The 25,722-nt window shown below is 33.3% G+C and overlaps 2 protein-coding genes and 1 non-coding gene across 3 annotated transcripts; 2 read left to right on the top strand and 1 right to left on the bottom strand.

The window, feature by feature from the left end:
* Positions 1-1,771: 1,771 nt before the first annotated feature.
* On the bottom strand, positions 1,772-2,719 carry LOC140875698 (protein FANTASTIC FOUR 3-like). The gene has a single exon (XM_073279471.1). The coding sequence runs from the start codon at positions 2,620-2,622 to the stop codon at positions 1,960-1,962; it is 663 nt and encodes a 220-aa protein (XP_073135572.1). The 5' UTR covers positions 2,623-2,719; the 3' UTR covers positions 1,772-1,959.
* Positions 2,720-9,063: 6,344 nt separating this feature from the next.
* Positions 9,064-14,235, top strand: LOC140891842 (uncharacterized). Its single transcript, XM_073300504.1, has 11 exons — positions 9,064-9,346; positions 9,469-9,516; positions 10,348-10,524; positions 10,619-10,685; positions 11,366-11,430; positions 12,815-12,893; positions 12,973-13,088; positions 13,156-13,235; positions 13,438-13,507; positions 13,698-13,775; positions 13,844-14,235. Exons 1-11 carry the CDS (start codon positions 9,125-9,127, stop codon positions 13,919-13,921), a joined length of 1,080 nt encoding a protein of 359 aa, XP_073156605.1. The 5' UTR covers positions 9,064-9,124; the 3' UTR covers positions 13,922-14,235.
* On the top strand, positions 11,078-11,141 carry LOC140876550 (small nucleolar RNA snoR101). The gene has a single exon (XR_012148854.1). It is a non-coding gene; the product is annotated as a small nucleolar RNA snoR101 (small nucleolar RNA).
* Positions 14,236-25,722: the final 11,487 nt, after the last annotated feature.

Genomic DNA, 25,722 nt, shown 5'->3' with positions numbered 1-25,722 from the left:
TTTTTCAAAAAAGTAACGTTACTCTTTTAAAAGGGTTGACCCCGAAGGGGACCTCATCCCACATGAGTCAGAGACACATTGGCTCATGCGGGGATTAAATCGAGGGATGTGCACGAGCGGCAGGGAACTGAGGGAGGGAGCAACATGGCCAACCCCCAGAGCATACCCCCACAATATTTCAGTAGGGAATATGTTTCACACGAGGATCGAACCCGCAACGCTGGGGAATTTCTTTCCACGTCACCTTAGGCCTTACCAACTCGCCTATACCACTGTGGGCAAGTAACGTCACTCTTATTTTTTAAAAAACAGCTTATTTTGATAGTTTATAAGCTGTTTGGAAAATTTTTTACCAAAAAAAATTTAAGCTGTTTTTTAGAACTTATAAGCTTAGCCAAATACCCTTCAAATTAATAATTTATGCATCAATCTGGTTCATCATGTGATGGAAGACAATTTTGATTTCGTGTGATATTATCCATAAATGTTGGAACACACTGTATAGAATATTTGTAAATTTAAAAACAAGAATACTTGTTAAGATAATGAACTTAGAGGGTGTTTGACTGAGCTCATAAGCTCTACAAAATAGCTCACGAGCTCTTTTGAAGCTTATAAGCTCTTCCAATTTTTTTGGTAATAATTTGGTCAAATAACTCATAAGCGGTCAAAATTAGGGGTGCGTTTTCGGTATACTGTATCCAAAATATTGATATGAAAAAAATGCATACCGATACCGACATCGAAATTTCAAAATTTTGGTATGGAAAAAATTCATATTGATACCGTATAGATACCGAAAAAAGTTTCATATACAAAAAATGTCTATATATCAAAAAAATTTCGGTACGGTATCCCAAAAAATCGGTATTTTGGTTCGGTATCCCAGCCCTAGTCAAAATAAGTTGTTTAACACCTTATTAGTTGTTTTTTAAAATGCTGAGATGATTCTCAAAAAAAAAAAAAAAAAAAAAAAAGCTGAGATGACCCTCCCATTTTTAAAAAAAAGATATTATTTTAAAATTTTTCTTCTTTAAAATAGTCTTTTATATTTTCATAAATCACCGTCATATCCTCCACTTTTTAAATATAATAAATATTTTTTAAAAATAAAATTTCCAAAAATATCAATTTTTCTAAATTAAAATAAGAAATATTTTTATTTTTTTGTAATATGGGTTTAATATTTATGATAAAATTTTAAAACTATATTTAAATAACATTCATAGTATTATATTTATTTTTTGGTAATTTTGACAATAAAAAGATCTTATAATATCAAATACATCAACATCTTTAATTCAATTAAAATAAGTTTATCCACACATTTTAACATATTATTTTTAAAATAAGCCGTGACAGCTTATAGGCTCCTAAACCATCTTACAAACTTTAGAGTTTATGAGTTGTTTTTAATAAATTTAGTCAAACACCCTCTTTTAATTTTAAAAAACCAACTAAAATTATGTTAATTATCTCACATCAACTGAATTACGTGATCGTGAATTTTTTATATAAATTTGGACAATCATTCTCTTTCAAATATAAATTAAACATAACTACAGAAGTTTGTAATCCTGACAATATTAAAATTATTTATATTTTGGATGGTGGGCATTGTTGAATTATTGATTGATTATTTAAATTGACATAAATTTCATAAGTCAAATAATCTCAAGAGTTAATTTTATTTTATAAAAAAAATCTGCAATTCGATTTATTCATGAAAAATATTGGTATCAAAATTATTAATTTAATTTATTTATAAATATAAGTCAGGGATAAATCTACGATACCAACTCAATTTATAATTGGAGTCCCATAACATGTTGGAATATGCAAAATTTATTCTCAAAATCCCATATCTTAAGAAAAATTTAACGTCTTCATCCCCAAAAAATAATTCATCTAAAGTTATCCAAAAAATAAAATAAATACCAAAACTAACAAAATATATCTTCAAGAAGTTGCCACCCAAAATGCAGGTTTCCAATTACTACACAACCCACCAATTTCATGTCCCCTCCTCTCCTTACACCCACTCCACATTTGGAACCCAAATTCTTCCGCTACGGCCTCCTCCTCCACCGCCTCTTCCTCCGAGTCGGACTCGGAATCCGTGAGATAACACAGCCTGAGCCTGCCTTCACTCCTCTCCGCCTGCAGATAAGAATTCCTCAACGGCCTCTCCACCGCCTCGATAATCAGCCTCCCGCCTTCACAGTGGCGGCGCACCTGTATCCCACTCATCGTAGTCAACGGCGGCGGGAATTTCCGGCAGGGATTCGGCTCCTCGTTTCTGTTCTGTCTCACTCTGCTCCTCAAATTTTCTTGATCAGAACTCAATGACTCCATAAAATGATCAAAAGACGAAGTAGAAGATGAGAAAATGGTGTCAGTGCCCGTCTCGCTCCCCAGATTCTCCGTGCACATTTCCAGGCTTCTGCCACTCAGTCTCGATCTTTCCCTTAAAGAGTCTGCATAAGAATCGTAATTCTCCAAAGATTCTTTAGTACTGTTGGTGGGATCATCATACAAGATCCTGCAGTTGGCAAACCGAGAATCCGTGAGCTTTAAAGTGATGGCTGTTTCCGCCATAAGTTGACACACAGTGGCGGACATGTTTATTTTGATTTGGGTCTTTTTGGTTTTCTGGAGAATGAATGAATTGAGGTTTTTGGAAAACGGAAGAGAATGAATGGATGGACAGATAAATGTGAATTTTATAGTCCACAAAAGTGCCGAGGGGAAATCAAAGATTGCGTGTGTTGTGGAAAAGGGGATGGGATTGTGCACCACTTGATTTTGTATAATCATTAATCCTCCACACATACGCGTGTGGGGTGGAAGAAAATCCAAGGAAAACGGGCACGTTCTCGTGGATATATTTTGTGAGTCGATTTTATCTATATTTATATATATAATAAAAAATAATATTTAATTGATTAAATTAAAGGGAAAATTGCATATATAAAATCTCGGGTTTATTGATAATTTTCAATGAAATTTTTTTAAGCTAATCAACCCCGATTTTAGATTTATAGCATGTACATCCATTTTGGTTAAAAATGACGAAAATACCCTTGAATTTTATGAACTTTTTAATTTAACATTTATTTTATGTAGGGGTATTTTCGTAATTTTTTAGCTAAAAAAGGAGTGTATGCTACAAATCTAGAATCACATGAGGTTATTAGCTTAAAAAAATTTCATAGAGAATTATCAGCAAACCCAAAATTTCACAAGGGTGATATATGCAATTTCTCCTAAATTAAATCGTGACACTGGGATTTTTGTACTTGAAAATACGAGGTTGGAATAAGAGGAAATATTCCATTTTTCGTTTTATTTCCATTTTATTCGAATTTTGGCATTCTTGAATTGATTTGGTAGTAATCTCACTCGGTTGATAGGGAAATTCTTTAGATAAGGATGTTTTATTTTGGGTATGGAGAGATATGCGGAAATATTAATTATTATTATTATTATTATTTATTATTATCTAAAATATATGATTCCTAAAGATTTTTTATTTTTGGCATTCAAAGATTTTTGAGAGCGTTCGATTTGATGTTTTATTTATTTTTATTTTTTTGAATCTCGATTTGATGTGTTATTTTGAATAATAAAAATAAGAAAATAAATGAATGTGTATATATAGAGAATTTTTTTTTACTAAAGATATAAATGTGTGTATATAATAAATAAATATATATGTGGTATAAAAATAAAAAAGATCCACATACATAGTATGTTATTTTCAATGCCTTGATAATTACTAGGTAAAATATAAGTACAAAAAGATGATTTTTTTTTTTATTAGAACAACATGATGATATTTGGAGTGATTGAAGTGATTAAAATACTTCATTAGGCCAATTTTGAAATGTGATAAAAGTGTAAACCATTAACCTCCATTCAGTCTCTATATAAACAATGTGGTCTTTGTATATTTTTTAATTGAGATTTGATCCTATAAATATAAACAAATTAACAATAGTCAAATCATGGAGACAATTTTTAAATTAATTAATCTCATTACGAGGGATGGAGTTGAATAATGAATATAATTCTCGTTTTCTAGGAAGCCAACCATTTCACATCAACCATTTGTTTGATTTGAACTCTCTTTTCTCCTGGTTTTGACTCAGATTTAGAAAATACGTATAATTTTGATAAGGAAAATTGTATTTTGTATTATATATTTGCATCTTTACGAGTTTGTCCATTACTATGTGCGTTATCATATTATAGTATCATGAGTGAAATAGACTATATATACATAATAAATATCGAAACATACATAATTAAAACCCAATTATATATTCAACATCAAATTTACAAAATATATGTATAAAGAACAAAAATTGCAATTGTTCGGTTCAATGAAGTTAGAGGACTCGTGAAATGTGAACACTGAGCAGAATGGACGGATCATAAATTTTGACAATATATTAATCCCCAAACACACACACATACATACATACATACATACATATATATATATATATATATAAATCTAAATTAATCCACTTGATTCATCGATATGATATCAATGTTAAATTATATTACTGTAACTTTAAAATATGCTCATTCGCTCGTATTGATAAGAGATAAAATGATCGATTTCAAAATTATACTTTCTCTACTATCTGATAGAATTTATTATCTTCTTCAATTTAAAATTTAAATGAACCACTTATCTTCTTTCCACTTGATATATCCTTTATTTCTAACATTTTTCAATTTTTTTATGTAATTTTTTATTATAGTACACATGTATCACGTACGCATCAATAGCTACTGATTTATTTTATAATTAATCCCGCTCATTCTATATATTATATTATAATTTTTTTTTTGCCCTTAAATAAATTAATTGTTAGCTGTCACAAGCTGTATGTATACATATATATATATTTAATATTTATCCAATCTTTCCCCGGGGGAAAGGTTCTGGCTAGCCATGAAGATTGAAGCTAATCATATATCATTGATTGTGTGCACACGGTTAGTTGTGATTGGTAAGATGCATATGAATTAATTCAATGACATTTTGCTATGTAATAATATATATAGACCGTAGTTTATTCATTACACATACGAAAATCGTGTAATAAATATATGCATAAAAAATCAATAAAGAGTGATTGATATTGTCAGGAACTAGCATGTTCTAACTTAGAAGATGTTTGGCTAAATTTATTAAAAAAATTTTATAAGCTCCTAGAGCTTAAAAGCTGTTTTATGAGCTTATAAGCTGTTAAGACTTATTTTAAAAACAAGCTGTTAAAGTGTTTGAATAAACATATTTTAAATAACTTAAAGATGTTGATGCGTTTGATATTATAAGATCTTTTTATCGTTGAAATTACCAAAAAAGATATAATTATATGAAAATAATGTTTCAATTTATACATATATGAAAATAGTTTTAGAATAAACATATATTAAAAAATAAAATTATTATAATATTTTATTTTAGAAAAAATTATGTGATTTGGATTTTTTAAAAAAAATAATATTTAATATTTAATGGGTGGAGGATATGATGGAGATTTATTAAAATATTTAAGGATATTTTAGAGAGATAAAATGTTAAAATAAGATCTTTTTGAAAAAAATACCTCCCCCCTTACTTTTTAAAAAACAGCTTATAAGCTGTCAAACATGTTATTTTAACAGCTTATAAGATGTTTTTTAAAAAAATTACCAAACAAAAATTTAAAGCTTAAAAGCTCTAAAACAGCTTATAAGCTGTTTGAAAGAGCTTTTAAGCTCTGCCAAACACCCTCTTAGTATTACAAATATTTTTGTTAATATAAGATTTACTCAAATGTCTATAAAAAGGTAAAAGATGTAGGTTGTATATATATCTAGATAAATCTATAAATAATCATCCATCGTTCCATGTATTTGTTTATTGCATAGGGGGTGTAGCTTTCGCTATCATGTGGGATCAAACGCAAACTTTTTGTTGAGAGATTTTCTTACCATTGTGAGAGATAGAGCCAAAAAATTCAAGTAAGAGGACCAAATTGATTTTTCTATCAGAATAGCGAGGACGATGTGGAAAAATTATTTAGAAAATGATTGTTGAAGGGTCGAGTACAACTATTAACCCTTATTAGATCCATCTCTGACCACTGGTGAAGTGACTTATATTATTATTATTAGGGCTGAGATACCGAACCAAAATACCGACTATTTGGGATATCGTACCAAATTTTTTTCGATATATAGACATTTTTTTAGTACATCGAATTTTTTTCCGTTATCTATACGGTATGAGTATGAATATTTTTTATACAAAAATTTCAAAATTTCGATATCCATATCGGTATAAATTTTTTTCATACCAATATTTTTTATGCGCCATGCTGAAAATCCACCCCTAATTATTACAGATGAAGTTATATAGTTTTTTTTTTTTTAAAAAAAGGGATGGATGCAAGGATTTTTTTTTTTTTCGTAGAATGCAAGGATATTTATTTATAAGCCATGACGTAAATTATCCTCCCTGAATATTTTAGTCAATATTAATTTTTATAGCCTAATAATTATCCATTTGCTCTGACATTTAACAAATTGCTTTGATAAAAGCATAAATCTGGCGATGCTGTTCAGGTTTGGGTCCTGGCAATAATACGAATCGCCCAATGCAATAATACGTATCTAGTCATCCCTGACAAACACACCCACGTATACATCTTCTCTGAAAATAAATATATATATATATATATATATATACAATTTTGCTATCCTGCCCACTTACCGTGCCCACCTAATGTGCCCACCATTAGGTGGCACTCAACTATTGGATGTGATAAATTGTGCGTCCAATAGTTGAGTGCCACCTCATGGTGGGCACATTAGATGGGCACGGTGGATGGGCAGAATAGCAAAATTATATATATATTTATTTATTTATTATATAACATATTATCTCCGATTATTATTAAACATTAAATATGAAATGATAAATATGCATATTATAATTTTATGTTTATCGAGAAACAAGTGTGACCTTTTTAATTGAAAATTTTCAAGTCCAAATGACATATTTAATCTGTCACAAATTAAAAACTTCTATGAAATCACGTATCAATTTTATGAAATAGATTCCCAATCATCCGACCAAATTCATGAACTAATTTTATTTTTATGTTACAAATAATACTTTTAATGCAAGTATGAATCAAATCGATCAGTCTAACAGCTGTAGATCCGCAAGACTATCTAACGTTATACTTAATCTTAATTTGTATCAGCATAAGTAATCAGTCTAACTAACACATGTAGATCCGCAAGACCGTCTCATATGAGACTTAATCTTAATTTATATTAGCACAAGCGCGCACACGCGATGCATGTGTATAAAATAATATAATATATTTATCATTATATTTTATATATAAATGTTGTATTTTTATTTTTCATTAATTAGTTTAATTATGATTTTTTTAATTATTTTTTTTAATTTCTAAAGTAATGCATGAATAAATTTAAAAGTTATTTATCTTATCTATAATGGTTAGTCGAAAAAATATGAAAAATTTATACAAATGGAATCAAATTTACATATTTATTTACTATATATAAAGGCTATTTTGGAAAACAATTGTATCTTCTCTCTTTAAGAGACTCAACTACTATATATATGTCATGATTTGTGTGTGTGTGTTTCATTTTATTTTATTTTTATTTTTATGAAGGCGATGAAGAAAGGGTAACAGAATCGAGATCACGCATGGTAATTAGTGCGGGAATCAATCATTTCTATTATTAGAAAGTCTTTTCCATATATTGAAATTTGGAAAGTCTATGAAAATGATGTAAATATGTTCCCTCGAACCTCGCCTAGTATTGTACACCAAACACCTGTTGTCTCGCCACCCTTTTCTAGCTGCAGGAGGTCCAACCCGATTTCGAACGTGTTTGGTTAAGTTTATTAAATATATCTTTTTATAAGGATTTTATAAGTTGTTAGACTTATTTTAAGAATAAGCTCTTAAATTTTTTGACTAAACTTATTTCAAAAAAATTGTTGACGTATTTAACGTTATATGAATAATATTTTTTATCGTTAAAATTACCAAAAATGATATATATTATGAATGTTATTTAAAATAGTTTTAAAATTAGTCATAAATGTTAAACCTATGTTAAAAAATATTCTTTGGAATTTTTTTAAAATATTTAATATTTAATGGTGGAAAATATGGTGGTGATTTATAAAAATTTATAAATTTTTGGAGAAGTAAAATGTTAAAATAAGAATTTTTATTTTTATTTTTAAAAAAATTAGGGTTCTCAATTTTTTTTTAAAACAACTTATAATCTATCAAATTGATTATGTTGACCGTTTATAAGTTGTTTGACCAAATTGTTGTCAAATAAATTTGAAGAGCTTAGATGATCCAACAAAAAAAAACTTATAAGCTCAACCAAACACACTAGTGTAATCATTTTATATTTGAGATCTTGACACCAAATATCTTATATATTTTAGCTTTCATACTAAACAATATAGAATCTGAAAATTTTATAATATTGAATGACACAATATCATCTATTTTTTTTTGTCTAAAACCTATTATTCTAACTCACTAAATAGATAAATATTAGTAACATCAAAAATTTTTCTCGGGCGATCTTGTCGTACACGGTTAGTTTCGTAATTTGTTTAACTAGCGTGGTTTGCATGTTATGTTTTAGACCAATAGTTTCTTTAGTTACACAAAAAAAAAAAAACGATTGTGAGTTTCATAATCATGGATAAACAATGATGTCAAAATGAGTTGGTCGACCCAACCCATCTTAGCCCACAATCAAACGAGACAGAACGTGACGGGCCGGTCCGTCATTTGAATCAGCACCAATTGCTGTATTAGTGCCCAGATTTCTTTGCCTGGATGGGCCAGATTCAAGTTGGACTTCGGCCCAACATTATAATAATAATAATTATTATTAAAATGTAATTATAAGTAAGAACGAAAATAACAAAAATTTGCAATTTCAAGCACGTGGTACTTAAAGAGAAGCACAGTGTACAAACTTTTCTGAAAACGGTAAACCCTAATCATAACAAATTTAAACCCCTCGGCCGTTCCAAAGTTCGAAAATGGGGAAGAAGAAGAAGAGAGAAGACGAAGCAGAGGGTCAAAATGATCCCTTTTTCGCAAACGGCGCTTCTCAATCAATCGAAAAGCAGCGGAAGAAGAAGAAGAAATCCAATGAGCAACAAAAAGACGTCGAATCTGCAGCAAATGAGATGCCTACTGTCAGCATTGCTGTTCCAGGATCCATTATTGATAACGCTCAGTCCTTTGAACTAGCTACTCGTGTGCGTTTTTCATTTCCTGCTGTTTTCGTGCATAATTTATCATTATTTTCTAATGTTGGTATTTGGTCTTGACTCTTGATGTATGATATGTTTGATTTTTTCATCATTTAATTTCTTTGCAGTTGGCTGGTCAGGTTGCTCGAGCGGCCACTATTTTTAGAATCGACGAGGTCAAGTTGCTTTTTTTTCATTATTTTCTTTTGAATGAGCTTGTTTGTGTATTGAATTTATTATTGTTTCTGTTGTTTTCTAAGTTGTTAGGGAAGTGGAGTATGTGGTTGCGGACTGCACGGTTTTTTAATCTCACACAATTACACAGGCTAGGTTGATGAATAAATTATGTAGATTTTTGTTGATTGGGTTTAGCGATTTTGGCTAATCGTTTTCCTACGTGGGTTCAAGTTAGTTCTGTTAGTTCTTGCTGTATGAAGGAACGGTTAGTAGACAAACTACGAAAATGCTTAGTATACTCTTTACTATTTCATCGACTCCTACAGAGAAACAGCTAAACAGGGTATCTGATATCTGTAATGCTTGGTTATGACATACCGTGAGTTGGAAAGTTGTTTCTTTAACATGAAAGTTTTGACTTTAGTTCAGATAGTGAAATCCCGTTATGTTTTTGTCATCCTAAAACGTAATAATGCTTTAATTTTTTATACGTGACTTAATTCACACCGTAATTTGCTCATTATGCACGACGGTATGTAGTCCGAGCATGCGTCTGTGTTTCAGGACAAGGAAATGATACTTGTGAGTTAACACCACACGATTTTGATAACCTCGATAAGTGGTTATGTGCTTTGGTTTTAACTCACTTTGGGAAGTCCTAAGTTTCACCCATCTGTCCCTCTTTAATTGTTTGTACCATCTCATTTATTCAGTTAGGTGTTATGCGTTATGAATGCTTGTACAAAAATGTAATACCTATGCAGGTATAGGTGTAGATATTTATAGGTGTAGATGTGGTCACCAAGGTGGTTTTTGCTTTTGTCAAACAGATCATTGTGGTTGATAACAAAAATATATGTGAGGACACATCCACTGAAACAGTGTTAAACAATTCAGATGACAATGAGAGTGGTGCTGCTTTTCTTCTGAGAATCTTGACATATCTTGAGACCCCACAGTATCTCAGAAAGGATCTTTTTCCTAAGCATAACAGTTTGAGATTTGTGGTGAGAATTTGGTGTTCACATTAGTAATCTCTTAAAGTTGGTATGTTTAAAATGATTTATTATCTAATCGTTATCATTGTATGACTATGTTCAGGGTTTGTTACCTCCACTTGATGCCCCCCATCATTTGCGTAAGCATGAATGGTGTTCATATAGAGAAGGTATTGTCATTAGTTACTTTCCCGGTTAAAGCAACTCTATCGTAGTCATCTCTCTTCTTTTTCGAGTCATTAGAGAAGCTGATTCGCTGTGCTAGGTCAATAAGGGTCAGGATTTAAGTTAATGAAACCAACTATCTCAGAGATCAAATAATTTAGTGAAAGGAAAATTATAGAAATTGAACATTTTTCGAAATAAAGGGTCCCCAGCTAATGTTTGAGTTCTATCTCATGTTATTATCCATATACAAGGAGTCAATTTTTATATTAAAAATGATTGGAGTAGTCTCGAAGGACATAAGGATTTGCAATTCGTTCCGCGCCCACTCCACCACCCACCCACCTACCCCAAACACGCACCCCCCCAGCATTTCTATATATTTGGGGCAAATGATGGCTTACACTTGATCTCTGAACTTCAGGTAAGTTCATGTCGATAAAATTATGTTTACTGATGCCCATAGATTTTCTCATTTTAATCTAACATTTTTTTTATTCTTCATACATCTAAATTGTTTTCCAAGTAGCTTCCTTTTTGAATTTTTTGACCTTGCTCGTCATATCATTAGAGTTGGTGCGTTATTTGATTTTTTTGGTTGTGTGCCTTTTTCCTCCTTCTGGTTTCAGTTTTTTAATAAATATTTACCATTAATGAAATGTATGAAATTCTTTGTTCATGGTAGGTATCACACGGAAAAACCTTGATGCAGGTTCTGTAGGGACGCATGTTGACGTGGGCCTTAGCAAGGTAATCTTTATTCTGCCACTTAATCTTATTTCATCTAGTAGTTATTAATCTTTGTTTTTATTCCTTGACCTCATCTGATGCCTTGGAAATTCTTGCTCCCATTGGACCATTTGTATCTATATGCATCAGGATCCCCATTCATGGATCTCTCGGTTCGAGAAATCAAGATAAGAGGATCGAATTCTTCTGACTCTTTTTCTATCGCTTGACCTAATTACCTCTGGGGACCTCATAAAATGCAACCAAGTTTTACTTTTTTCATTATTTTTCAATGTTCTAAAAAGCGCTAGGCGGTTAGCGGGCGGTGACCCACCGCCTAGCGCCTAGCCGCCTAGGCGACTGCTTAGGCGGGGCCTAGGCGTTTTTTTTTAAAACCTAAATAATAAATAACTTGAAATATTCATGAGTTTTACTATAAAATATAATTTTTATGTCTTATATTTTTTGTTTTTGTACGAAACTCTTATAAAATTTTAATAATAATAATAATAATAATAATAACAACAACAACAACAACATAAATATAAATAGATATCAAGTTTTCATATGTAACATGAGATTTATTTTTTTTGCTTGACTTTCTTTTATGCGCTTCTTCTTTCTTTCTGTGTTCGTTTCTCGTTTCGTGTCTTTCTTTTAGTTTTTTATTTTTAAATTTTTTTAATAAAAAATAGTAACCGCCTAGGCGGATTTCTGCCAGCCTAGGCAGCTTGGGCGCCGCCTAGACGGGAGATTAAGCGGAAAACGCCTAGAGACATAGCCTAGCAAGAAAGCGAGGCGGTGGGTAACCGCCTAGCGCCTAGGCGGGTCTAGGCGGCGCCTTTTAGAACACTGTTAATTTTTATGAAAATTAATTTTATTTTGTAACTGTCTGTAAATGATAAACTTTTGCTTGTTACTGTTTCTGTGAAATGAATGCATTTTGTATATAATTTTTTTTAATGATTGGTATGTTAATAGAACTTTATCTTCATTTATGAACTCATGTTATAGATTTTACCCAAATTCATTCTCACTATTTTCTTCGCCATATTGCTGCGATATCTTCCTTCATTGAGTGGCCTTTGGGCATGGATTGAGTTAAAAGATTTCACTTTGTTGTGACCTTACATTTATGCTTTGTGCAACCCTTACACTTGTGATGTTTACTAAATGGAACTGTTGTTTTTTTTTGCCATTATCTGTCTTGCTAAACATTTATTCCGCATCATAATTTCAAGTTTCACATTCTAGTCTTAAAATTCATTATTGCTCGTCAAGCAAGTACAACTTGCAGTTGACATGTATAACTGAAGATCATATGATATGACACTGTGTCACAAGAGCTGAAACTTTTGGTTGAATTGGCTGTGGTTGCTTATGATTTAAAGGTCATATCTTGCAGAATGTTGTGGTTGATGAAGTCGTCGAAGCAGGAAAAAGAGTAACAGTAGCAATGGGAACTGATCGTAACATAGATAGAGGTTTGTTGTCCATGAACCTCTTTTTTTAGTACCGTAAAATGATGGGTGAATTTGAACTTTATGAATTCTTAATTTTCAGACCTACCACGGAAAATCGTCCCATCTTCCACACCAAGAGAAGAGGGCATGTACTGGGGATATAAAGTTCGTTATGCTTCCAACATTAGTTCTGTGTTCAAGAATTCCCCATACAAGGTGCCTGGTTATCACTTTACACTTTGCCGAAGGTATCTGCTTATCAACTATTTTTGCTCAATCACAGGGAGGATATGATCAGCGGATTGGTACTTCTGAGCATGGTTTAGTTATCAATCCATCGGAACTTTCTCTACCATTATTCAGGTACTTGTATTTTATAGACATGCGCTTATTTTTTTAAGAGTATTTATCCCTGATTTTGATTTGGCTGGCATTTTTACCCTTGACACTAGTTGTCTTGTTCCTTTTCCCCGACTCAGGAAAAAAAGATGAACTCAAAGTGCGCAAAGCATATGTTTCTTCATAACAAATCTTTAATTGGCTTTCAAAAAAATCTTGTGATTAGGCACCTTCTAATAGCTTTTGGCGGACTCGCGGGGTTGGAAGAGTGTGTTGACGAAGATCAAACTTTGAAGGTAGTATATTCGGAAACTTCTTGTTGTTGAATGCGAGCCTTAGCTTCACCAGCATATCTCTGCATTTCATGCTCTTACACAATTTTTCAGTATCACCTATCAATTTTTTTCTAATGAAAGATTAAATCTATCAAGTGCCCAATTTTGCTGCTCAAGGGTATGTTATGCTCAAGAGGGTTTCTAATTGTAGGGGAAAACTGTGCGCAGTATTTTTGATTCGTACCTTAACACATGTCCTCATCAAGGAAGCAGGACGATTCGGACAGAGGTACATCTATGGTTTTCATGTAAAACTAGCGAGTTGCACCTTCACTAAGACCTGTCTTCTGTAAACAGGAAGCAATCTTCATATCGCTTCAGTATTTTCAAGAACCGATACACCGCGTTTCAAAGAAATATCAACGTTTGAATTAGAAGCCGAGACTGAAGAAGGCAAGATCCTGTTAACCTTTACGAATTGCTGTGAATCTCGAATCTGGTTTCTGAACTGTCATTTCGTGAACACTGACATGGGGATCCAAAATCGCGGCATATGTAGAGTTTATTGTCCATTGAGTGAATTCCAGTTGTGAAAGCTGCAATCCACGTCCGTTTTAATGGCTTAGCGACAAATAATCTAATATGCAACAAACGAACGACTGGATAAATAGATTGTACTTGGATTGATGTATTTGAAACTATAGATTGAAAAGTTCATAGTTTTCCTTTAATTAATGAGTTTGAGACAACAGATATCAAATCTATCGATTGAGATGATGTAATAACGTAAAATCATGAAATTCGTGCCAAATCAAATCCCTAGTTCTAAATCAGTTTGTCTCGTCGAAATGCACTAGAATTTCACAACTCAAGTGTCATTTTCATAATCACCTCATCATCATATCATGCCAAGCAAATCAGCTCAATGAACTGCAAGCAAACAGCTAGTATTTTCGTCGCATTTTCTCCGAGCAAATCTGGAACACGATGAATGGAGGATATCAGAAATCAAGCCCCGTCGTGATCAGCGTAATCTTGCTTCTCTCCGTAGCACCTAAAAGGAAGAAAATTAAAGATTTTGAGAAATGTTTTAGAAGCCAAGTGTTAAAGGAAGTGTCTCAAAAGCTTGGGTCTTCTAGAGGATAAGGAAAAGACAGAGTTTCTTTTCTTATGAATACTTGGCCAACATGAGTTTGTATTCATGTAGGATACAAAGTCAGAAGTCTAGAAGGAATGAGAGTCTTGACAGGAAGCACCTATGATATATATAAATAGGTGGAGGATTTCTGGACAAAAAACACCATAAAGACTTAGAAGATACAAGGGGAGTTAGAGAATTCATAGATCAAGGGAATTAGGCTTGATTACGAATCTTTCTCTATTCACGTTTGAAATCATTGTATTGAATTCTAAGGAAATAAAAGATTGGTTGTTTCTCCCGTGGACGTAGATCATAAAAGATCGAACCACGTAAATTCTTCTTTTCTTGTTATTGTCTTTGATTGATTAATGCGTACAAACACAACACAATAACACTAATCGATAGAGAATCGTCTATATTACTCGTTATATTCTAACAAGTGGCGCCGTTTGTGGGAATCGAAGAAATAGACGATGGGTACGATGAAATTCGATATTGAGAAATTCTCCGGAAACAACGACTTCGGATTATGGAGGATAAAGATGAGGGCAATTCTGATCCAACAGGGTTTAGTTGAAGCTTTGAAAGGAGAAGAGGCAATGTCAAGTTCAAGTAAAGAAACTGATAAAACTGAAATCCTTGAGAAGGCACACAGTGCAATAATTCTGTGCTTAGGAGACAAACCTCTTCGCGAAATTTCGAAGGAAAAATCTGCTGCTGCGGTATGGACAAAACTTGAAAATCTTTATATGACAAAAGCATTGGCAAATCGTTTGTATCTAAAGCAAAGACTCTATTCATTTAATATAGGGGATGATACGAATATATCTGCACAGATTGAAGAATACACAAAGATTCTTGATGATCTGGAAAACATTGAGATTAAGATGGAAGATGAGGATAAGGCATTGATTTTGTTGAACGCTCTACCAAGATCTTATGAAAACTTCAGAGATGCAATGTTGTATGGAAGGGAGCAAACAATTTCGTTGGAAGAAGTTCAATCTGCCATATCAAAGGAACTACAGAAAAAAATCCATGCCAACAGTGAATCGCAAGGTGAGAGTCTTAATGTTCGAGGAAGAACAAATAAAAGAACATCAAGAAACTTCAAGAACAGGTCAAGATCTAAAAGTCAGGGAAGGTTGAAGTGTTTTCTTTGCCATAAGGAAAGACACTTTAAGCAAAATTGTCCAGAGAAAAGGAAGAAACCACTCGAGAAACCTGCTGAAAACGGAGAAGTATCTGTGGCCTCTGATGGTTATGATTCTGCAGAAGTGTTGATGGTATCGGAACAAGACTCAAGTATCGATTGGATTTTGGATACAGGATGTTCATTCCATATGTTCCCCACAAAGTCATGGTTTGAAGAATTGCACGAGTCTGATGATGGACTAGTGCTCTTGGGAAATAATAAAGCTTGCAAGATCAAGGGCAAAGGCACAATTATAATCAGAATGCATGATGGTGTTGACAGACTCCTACAACAAGTGCGATATGTTCCAGAGCTTAAACGAAATCTGATATCTTTAGGGACATTAGATTCTAGCGAATACAATTTCAAATCAAAAAACGGACAGATTAAAGTGCTGAAGGGATCACTAGTAGTGATGAAAGCTGTGAGAAGAAATTCTCTGTATTTTCTCTTGGGAAACACCGTGCTTGGTGGATCTACAGTTGCTCAATCTGAAGTAGACAAAACAAAGTTGTGGCATCTACGTTTGGGACATGTAAGCGAGAAAGGGTTGATTGAATTATCGAAACAGAATCTGCTATGTGGAGATAAGATTCAAAACTTAGATCTTTGCGAGTGCTGCATTCTTGGAAAAGCCAAAAGGGTGAAATTTAGTCAAGCCAAGCACACGACAACTGCGAGGACTCGGGTTGCTAATCTCGTCTTAGGGCAATTAATGATTAATAAAACTATTAATAAAACAGTAAATAAATAATAAATCCAAGAGCTAAATTTTTTTATTTTAAAAACAAGAACCTCGCTCGATTGGATGAACTCGTCCGATCGAGCGAGCTCAAATCCTCAATCCTCGGAACTGCATCATTTTTGGCCGCGCTCGATCACACGTACTCATTGCGATCGAGCGAGCTCCAAAATTGAATTCCTTGTTTTGAAATTCTTGGGCCGCGCTCGAGCGCACGTACTCACCCGATCGAGCGCACTCCTTGTCCAGAAAATTCTGCATTTTCATTTTGCTGTCAAATCTTAGAAACAAGGCATGATTCTTCATCAAACACCAATTTCAAGCATGTTATACAATCTGAAAACATGTATACATTCATATACTAAGTTCTTAACATCAAATCATGCATTTATTACATCACACGAATAGCTCAAAAAGCATGAAACTACAAGCTATTCGAGTCTTAAACTGAACCAATGCATATAAAATCATTCATGCATCAATTCTAAGCATGATATTCAATCGTTGAGCTATATACAACATCAGATATATTCAAGTCTAACATACTCTAAACAAGTACAAATATTAAATCATTGAGCTAAACAGCTCAATACATGAAAGATCTCAAATATAACCAATACTTGCTAACTCAAAGCATAAACAAGACTATGACATTCTAAACATGTTCGGTAAGATCTATACCACATGTTATCTCGCTAATCTTAAACCCGAGTCACCACGTGCTATGTCTCTCTCTCGAGCTACCCATGTTCTCTCTGGCTAGATTTTGCCCAATCTGTTGTGATGCACACATACAAAACAAAACAACAGCTGGATAAACTCCGATGAGAATATAATTCCCAGTATAATTAACATATAAATGCGTTAAATAAATCATATCGACTCTATTCATAATCGACTCAACAATAGAGTAAATAACGCATATCTCGATTTTGAATTGATTCATATCTCATCGTTGCCATCAAAATTCGTATCCGATCTTGACATGGATATCCTTCTATCGTCGTCTCATCAGACTCGAAAATAAGGTCCATCTGACCTTGGCATTAGAATCAATTCAATATCATATCATATCATATCAAAATCAATAAAGATCCACTACCTGAGATGGATCGACAACATCGATAAAATATAAACAACAATAACAAGTATGTGATTTGTTCGGAACAACTCAAGAAGTATCATCCTTGAGTAACAAGTTTCTGACTCTCGATGTTGTCTTATACCTGTCATTCTCGATTTGACGATGTTCCATATCTGAACCAACCATCATCACACAAACTCATATTCCAACTTCAACTTGAGCAAATCATTCTCGGTTCAAGGTTGAATTCTCTAGTCATCACACTTCACTAGACATCTGAAATTAAAGTGATCATAAGCTCTAAATATCAGCAAACAATATACTTCATGTTCAGCTCAATCAATACATCAATGTCATTCAATTTCCATTCACTTCTCAAGATCAAAATCACTTCAAATCTTTACGAAATGAATTCTGAATTCTCAACTCGATAACCTTCAACACGCATCTAAAATGAAATATTTCCAAGTTATGATTATCACTCACAACTCAAGGAATGTCCAGATTAATCAATCTAACTTCAAAGTTGATCAAAATCTTGAACCGGCGGCGTAACGGTACAAAATCGGTAACCAAAACGATATCGAATCAATTCTAACAATCTTAACCATAATATATCAGCATCATATCATCCTAAACCAGCATCTCAGAAGTTATACATCTCGAAATATATGCTAGAAATCATAACAAGTTCATTCAAGACTCAATCTTCGATCCGGTTTCGAATATACAACGTAGAAACGTTCAAGAACATAATCGAAACATAAAATTTTGATCTCTGCCCATATAATGATTTAAAAATCTAGTAGAACATCAAAATACTTACATAAGATCGAAGCCCTCGTCTCAAGGATTTCAGAACATTTTTCAGAATTGAAATCGGATAATCGAATCAAAAGTTACGGGGTTTTGAAAATCCGAAAACCAAAAGAAAATAAGATCTCGGCTACCTCTGTTCTTAAATTCTGAATACAAATGTGAAAGACACGTATTCATGCTGATTAATCCAAATAAAATCAGATATGTATTGCATATTTGCAATTTAACCCCTCAAGTCTTCATTAATTGCAATTCAGTCCTCGGCCCTCTTTTTAATTCAATTTCAATCCTAAATAATTTAAGAATATTAGAATTTAAATTGAAACTCTAAATATTCCCAACTTAAATATACTCGGATTAAAATTAAATCAATTCGGATTAAATTAAATAATCCCGGCCTTTTGCGCTTTAGTCCTTGCAACTTCGATATTTTCAAATCAGTCCTTGATCGGGATTCACTTCCGAATTAAATCATATTAATTCTCAAAACTTGGAATTAATCTTAAATTCCATAAATATTCAAATCGAATATTTATTCCTTTAATTTAAGAATATCCGGAATTTAATTCTCAAAATCCGTAAATTCTCAAATTAATTATTTTTGGCTCGGAAATGAAATCTCTAATGTCCATAACTTCTCAAATCAATATTTGCCCAAAATATGAAATTTAATTCTCAAATCCCATAATTAATAATTTAATATTTTCTGGCCTTACAATTCCTCCCCTCTAAGGAATGATTTCGTCCTCGAAATCATATTCAATCGAACTACTCAATCTGATAGACTGAATGATTATTTGAAGTAATTCTTACTTCAATCATCCAACTCTGATCTTCATGTCTCATCTCTTCATTTCTTATCAGAGTATTTCTTCGAATCTGCTTCTATTTTCTTGTACTGTCTGATAAGAATTCTTTCTGAGTTGTTTCTTTTTCCTCAATCAAAGATCTGTAAAATATTCGACTTAACTCAGAATCTCATCAATATCTATTTCATCTGATTAAAGTACATAGAAAACAATCAAACTGATATTTCCTTATCTTAGATATGTGGAATGAATCGGATCCATCATATCAAACTGAAAAGAATAAATCGTTCAATCAAATCATCAATTCTGTCTGACATCTCAGTCAGTGAAATTCAGCTTCAGTGACGACTTGTTTCTTTCTCTATATCAGTCTATGCTCTATGCAAAGCATATATCACGTCTACACTGTTATTCTGTTCATCGCTTCACAATCTGTATATCACACACTGCTCTTTCTCTATTCTGAATCGAATGATATTTCAAGAAAATTTTTTCGCTTAACTAATCAGTTCCAGCTTTTACAAGTTATATCTATCATTCAATTGCTAACTCTGTTTTTTATTCTCTGTTCTCACTTTGTACAGATTCATATTCACATTCTCTGTGTTTCTCAAATCAAGTCTAATCTGATGTCGGATATTTCTGGGATATTATTTCAACACAAAGAAATCTGATTTCTTTCTTACCGTATTATCACTGCAATATCTCTATATCAACTCGATAGCTGTTACAGGAATTATCATAATCACGTGGCAATACATCAATTCAATTCATATCGAATCAGATATTAAAGTTCTGAGAATATTCTCAAAGTCTGGAAAATCAACTCAAATAGTCCATTAATCAGAGAAATGGTATAATGCAATCACATATAACCAAATACTCAGAACATCAATCAATCAATACCACAATCGATTAAATAGATCTAAGGTTTCTATCATGACAATAGATTTCAATCTTTCCTTCCTGTAATTTCATCATATCATTAACTTCTGAACAACTATCTATTCATATATGTATCACATTTCAAAAGTAAACCAGTTGTCTTAATCTAAAACAATATTTCTTGGCTCACTATTCATCTGGAAACAAGTCTGATCACAAGTCAATGATCTAATCATACATACAGATCATCTTATTCAGTAACTTCAATCAATCTGATCATAACAACCACATGTTTACATCATATAAACTGTTTCATCTTGGTAGTTTCACAAAATATTCGTTCAAATCATGATCTCGTTTCCAATTCTGGAGTTTCTAAACTGTCATTGAACCTATCTTGTCAATGATTTTCAACGTCAACGAAAACTCTCTCTATACGTTTAGCTTCTAAAACGTACTAATTCTGTTACATCGATTTGCTTTATCTTCTGATAAAACAATTATGGGATGAATATTGAACTCATTATTGTGCATTTCTTCCAGAATCTGATATCTCTTTTTGGAAATATCCAGCACAATCATATAATCAATCACAATATATTTCATCCATTCTAATCTGTGACCTCAATTCATATCTTAATCTGTCATTCTTTACGGAATTCTAATCACTTTGATTTACTTTCTGTGTTTCTTTCATCTTCTGAACAAATCTGGCTCATTTCTAATCGAAAATCATTCTGATTGTTTATATATTCGTCTACAAATTCAAACCAGAACACACAGAAATCTGAAATCAATCGATCGAATGCCTATTTCATTTCTCACTTTTATTTCCAAAGTATCGACAAGTCATACAATCAATCTAAAATCCTGGATATTATTCAAATCTTTTTATCAGTTACGAGCCAACAATCTTAAAATACGCTGAAATTTCTCATCAAAGGATCAATAATTCTCAAAATCAAAAGAATAAATCAAGATTGAGAAAATCTCTCAATCAAGTTCATCCAAAATCAAATCGTCTGGATAACAAACTCTGCAAAGTGAAAACAACTCACTTGCATCTCATAACTCAGAATGAGTAAATCAACTCAGGCTCCATGAACAAAACAAGGAGAGCCACTCAAATCAAACATTTCAAGAATCATATGTACAATTGATGTAATCGATTCAGCATAATCAAAGAAAAGACTCAACTGCAACTGATTTTCATATCGTCATCTATTCTATAACCACAAAAGCAGTATTCAATTCATAAACTCATCAATTCGCTATTGAATTCCAGTTCACAACTTAAACTAAAGTTGAACTCTTATTGGAACATATCTGCAATCTCTATTCATTGATATATCTACCAATGCTTGTTTAGATCTTGAACATATCTAGTGCATAGAATATACTTATTTCAGAATATATTTGTAATCAACACAATATACACTGATCCAAAATCAAAGAATCTTAATTCTAGATTCCATACTATATCATCATATTCATATGCACATTATGTTCTTATTGATCTAATTCAATCATTTCTTATCATCAATCTTCTGCTATTCATCAATTCTATTTCAGTCCTCCTTTGATCAGACTAGGCATACATTCTCAATAACTCGTGTTCTGATCAAGAACTAGTTCTATTTTAGTGTCACGTAATACATGCTTCCACTCAACTCAAATATTCAGGTAAACATGTACTTCGTAAAGCATAAAGCATGCTGATTATTTAAACCACAGAATCAAGTGATTCAATAATCTGAAAACATCACTAATCAGAACTTGGTTGTAGCATCATCATCTATCATGCAACATAACCAAATATCTCACGTATGAACAAAATCATGTTCAGTTCCATTTCATAGAAGCCGTTGTTCAATTCTTCAGTTTCAGTCACAAATTCTCTTTTCTGACTTCTTTGACTTGGCTAGATAAGGAAATCCCCTTTGCCTTGATCTTTTAATTGTCCTTCTTCACTTCCCTTCTTGTAGATAATTCTAACTCATGGGTTTTTAGGGTCCCATGGAGTTGATCAAGATCATAGGAAGCGGTGTTGCCTTTGTTGGACTCAATTATGGTCGTTCTTTTTGTGTCCCACTCCTTGGGTAGGGATTGAAGAGCTCTCCTCCAAAATTGCTTGGGTGGATATTGCACTCCAAGTTGGGCTAACTCGTTGATTATTTGGGTGAGCCTCCGAAACATTGTATCCACATCTTCTTTGGGATCCATCTCAAATGTTTCGTATTTGAGTTGTAGTAAAACAATCTTTGTTTCTTTGATTTGGTTGGTTTCCTCGTGGCATATCTTCGATTTGTCCCATATTTCTTTTATGGAGGAGCACATCGAGATCCGGTTGTACTCGTTCATATATAAAGAACAATGCAAAATATTCATCGCTTTAGCATTTTGTGAAATTAATCTCATGTCATCTTTCGAAAAGTCATCCATTCCCGTAGGAACTTCAATCCCATCAAGTATTTTAATAGGTGTATAGGGACCTTTCTCCGTCACTTTCCAAAGATCATAATCTACGGATTGGATATATAAAGACATTCTATTTTTCCAATACTCGTAGTTTATGTCGTTGAAAAGAGGAGGACTATTGGTTGATTGCCCTTGTGCATAATCACTTGCTGATTGGCCATTAGAACCTTTTGAAAATATTTTCAAAAGTGTGGCTCTGATACCACTTGTTAAAACCTAATTGGGGTGGGGTGGGGGGGATTTATGTTCTATTGGTCCCTTTAGCAATTTAAAGTGATTTTGCAAATATGCAGGCGGAAGACTTAAAGCAATGAAATCAATCAAAGCAATAATAAGTAAATAAATGCGGTAAGTAAATAAAGAGGTGAATAAGAGAGGATATGTTTATGGAAGTTCGAAGATAAATCGTATATGTCTCCCATTCTTGGTTAAAGTCGATTAACCAAAGATCCACTAGCACTTTGACTTGGCGTTGATGGCTTCAAGTATAACCGATACAACATCACAATCACCATGTCTTTTGGCCTTGATGGCTCCAAGGATAGCCGATACAACTCACACTCTTGGCCTTAAGGACTCCAAGGATAGCCTCAAAAACAAACTCGAATTCACACTCGAGTATACAGCAATAGCTCAACAACTCACAAAAATTTTTACAATCAACTCTCTATTTGAATGTATATGTATAGAAACTCTTAAATGAAAACTTGAATGAGAGAAGAGAAGATTTCTTGAGTTGCCTGATCGAAAATGGCCTCGAAATGCCTTCTATTTATAGTGCTAATTCGGGTGAGATCAAACCTTCCGATCTGGGCTTTGGATCGTCCGAACCGTGCTAGTTCAAATTAAAAAATGTGCGGCTAAGGAACTGTTCGGACCATCCGAACTTGCTTCGGATCGTCCGATAGGCTGCATTAAATTCCCTGTCTGGAAAATTTCTTCTGACAAAATCTATCAACGCCGTAAAGAGATCGGATCGTCCGATCATGACTTCGGATCCTCCGAACTCCTGTCTTTGTGGCCTCCGATATTCACTCCGAAGAATATAAAATTCTAGAAATACTTCGGACCGTCCTCACACACTTCAGATCGTCCGAAGTCCTTAACTTAGTGTTGGAGAACGGCGATCAGATCAATCAGAATTGATACCCGGTGCAGCGGAAATTTAAAAATTTTTATATGGAACGATTCCATAATGGGTATCAAAACTTTACGATTAAATTGTGTGTGTAAAAATTAAATCACAATTATAAATTTTTACCTCCAATCTCGAATCGAGATTATGGACACCAACAGATTACTCTGCTCTTGTTGTATCTCCCAGGAACTGATGGACGAACTGTTCTTCAATCAGGTCTACGAACAGAGATTTAATCCCTCTGATAGATTGCACTAGAAAATCTATCAGAAGTTTCTACGAAGAGAATTAATGAATTTGATTCGTTAAACCAGACTGCAAATTCAAAATTCACAGGCTGGATTTTTCCCGAGCAGAGGAGAGGGGGGCGGCCACTTTTAGAGAGAAAAACTAGGGTTTTCAAAAATTGTGACCTCTGTTGTCTTATTTATGTACTGCAATAACTTATTTATAATGTGGGCTGCTAACAGCTTAGGGCCCATTAGTCATAAGTTCAAGCCTGACAAGCAAAGCCCGCATGTTCAGAAATTAATATAAAATTCATCGTGACTCAGATTGATAAACCAATTTCACCAATGTGCACAGAAACCATTTCTGCATCTTTTAAAGTCAAGATAAATTTTTCTGAATCCGAATTCAGTGATTTTCAAAAATGCCCATCCCTATGTCATTTTAGGAAATCTTACTCCTCTACTCTTAAATAAGAAGTCCCACTTCTTTGTTCATTAAATTTAACTCTTTAAATTTAACTATCTCAATGGGGATTAAAAATCCATTACTCTGTGTGACCCTCAATGGTTCAGGGAAACAGCTAGCCGTGGGCTCACAACTCCTTGTGACTCGGAACAACAATTTTCGACTTGCCCATCGAATCATGGTAAGAGCGCCTAGCAACATCGCCCCATGATTCCCTAGGTATCACTGATAGTGCCTACAAGAACCAATAGATTTTGGTTAGCATACAGTACGGTCCCTTCATCCATATATCCCGATCGAATCAACAACCATTGGTAAATCGAGAGTCGTTCGAGATTCGATAACTATGCAATGCATCTTGAAGATCAAATAGTGACATCGCATGTGCTACTAAGAAACCATTTCTTAAAACACATCATGTACTCTGGCCAGAGATTCGTCACACTAATATCTCCTCAGATCGCATAGGATATCCACACTCGCAAGTATGTGGTGAATCCTTGACAACAAAGCATCGACTCCTATATGTGTTGTAACTGTACCCAATCCCGACACCTGATGACCCCAATAGAGTCGGTAAACGAGTCAAAACACAGTACTAGCATATAGAGTCTCAATGATGTTTCAAGTAGTAAGGACTAATGGTGTACAACCAAAACCGCGGACTTTATCCACTCGATAAGTGATAACCACTTGGAAAGTCCGGATAGAGTAGTTCGATCATTCATCGTATGAATATCCATTTGCATGCTTCGAACATCTCTATGTTCCTTACCAATAAAACGTGGTACTCTGCATCGCAAATTCTAGTCTCAAACTCGAGCGATCCTTATCCTTATTAACGGACGGCTCAATCGACTAGGAACTGTTTAGAATATACAGTGACTATAAGATGTGTTTCATGATAGACATCCCCATGTACTACCACATCTTACATACACTATAGTATATTCAAGGTCTTTATCAAAACAACAATAGTATATCACAATATCACAATATGAAGAAAGATAAAGTCATTGCCATTAATAAAAGTGTAAATTATATTAAACAAAAGATTGTTTATACAAAGAGTCATCAAAGCCCTTAGCCACAAGTTGGCTCACCGGGCACCCACTCTTTCACTTAGTAGCCTCTGAACCATCCTCCGAACAATATTAAATTCTGGAAAATCTTCGGAGGGTCCAAACCTCTTCGGACCGTCCGAAGCCTGTAGATCCGAACACTTTAAAATTTTTCTTTCAATTTTTGG

Source organism: Henckelia pumila, chromosome 1 (genome assembly GCF_033568475.1).
Source record: "Henckelia pumila isolate YLH828 chromosome 1, ASM3356847v2, whole genome shotgun sequence".
Classification (NCBI taxonomy): Eukaryota; Viridiplantae; Streptophyta; class Magnoliopsida; order Lamiales; family Gesneriaceae; genus Henckelia; species Henckelia pumila.
This window is presented reverse-complemented; position numbering and strand designations above follow the sequence as displayed.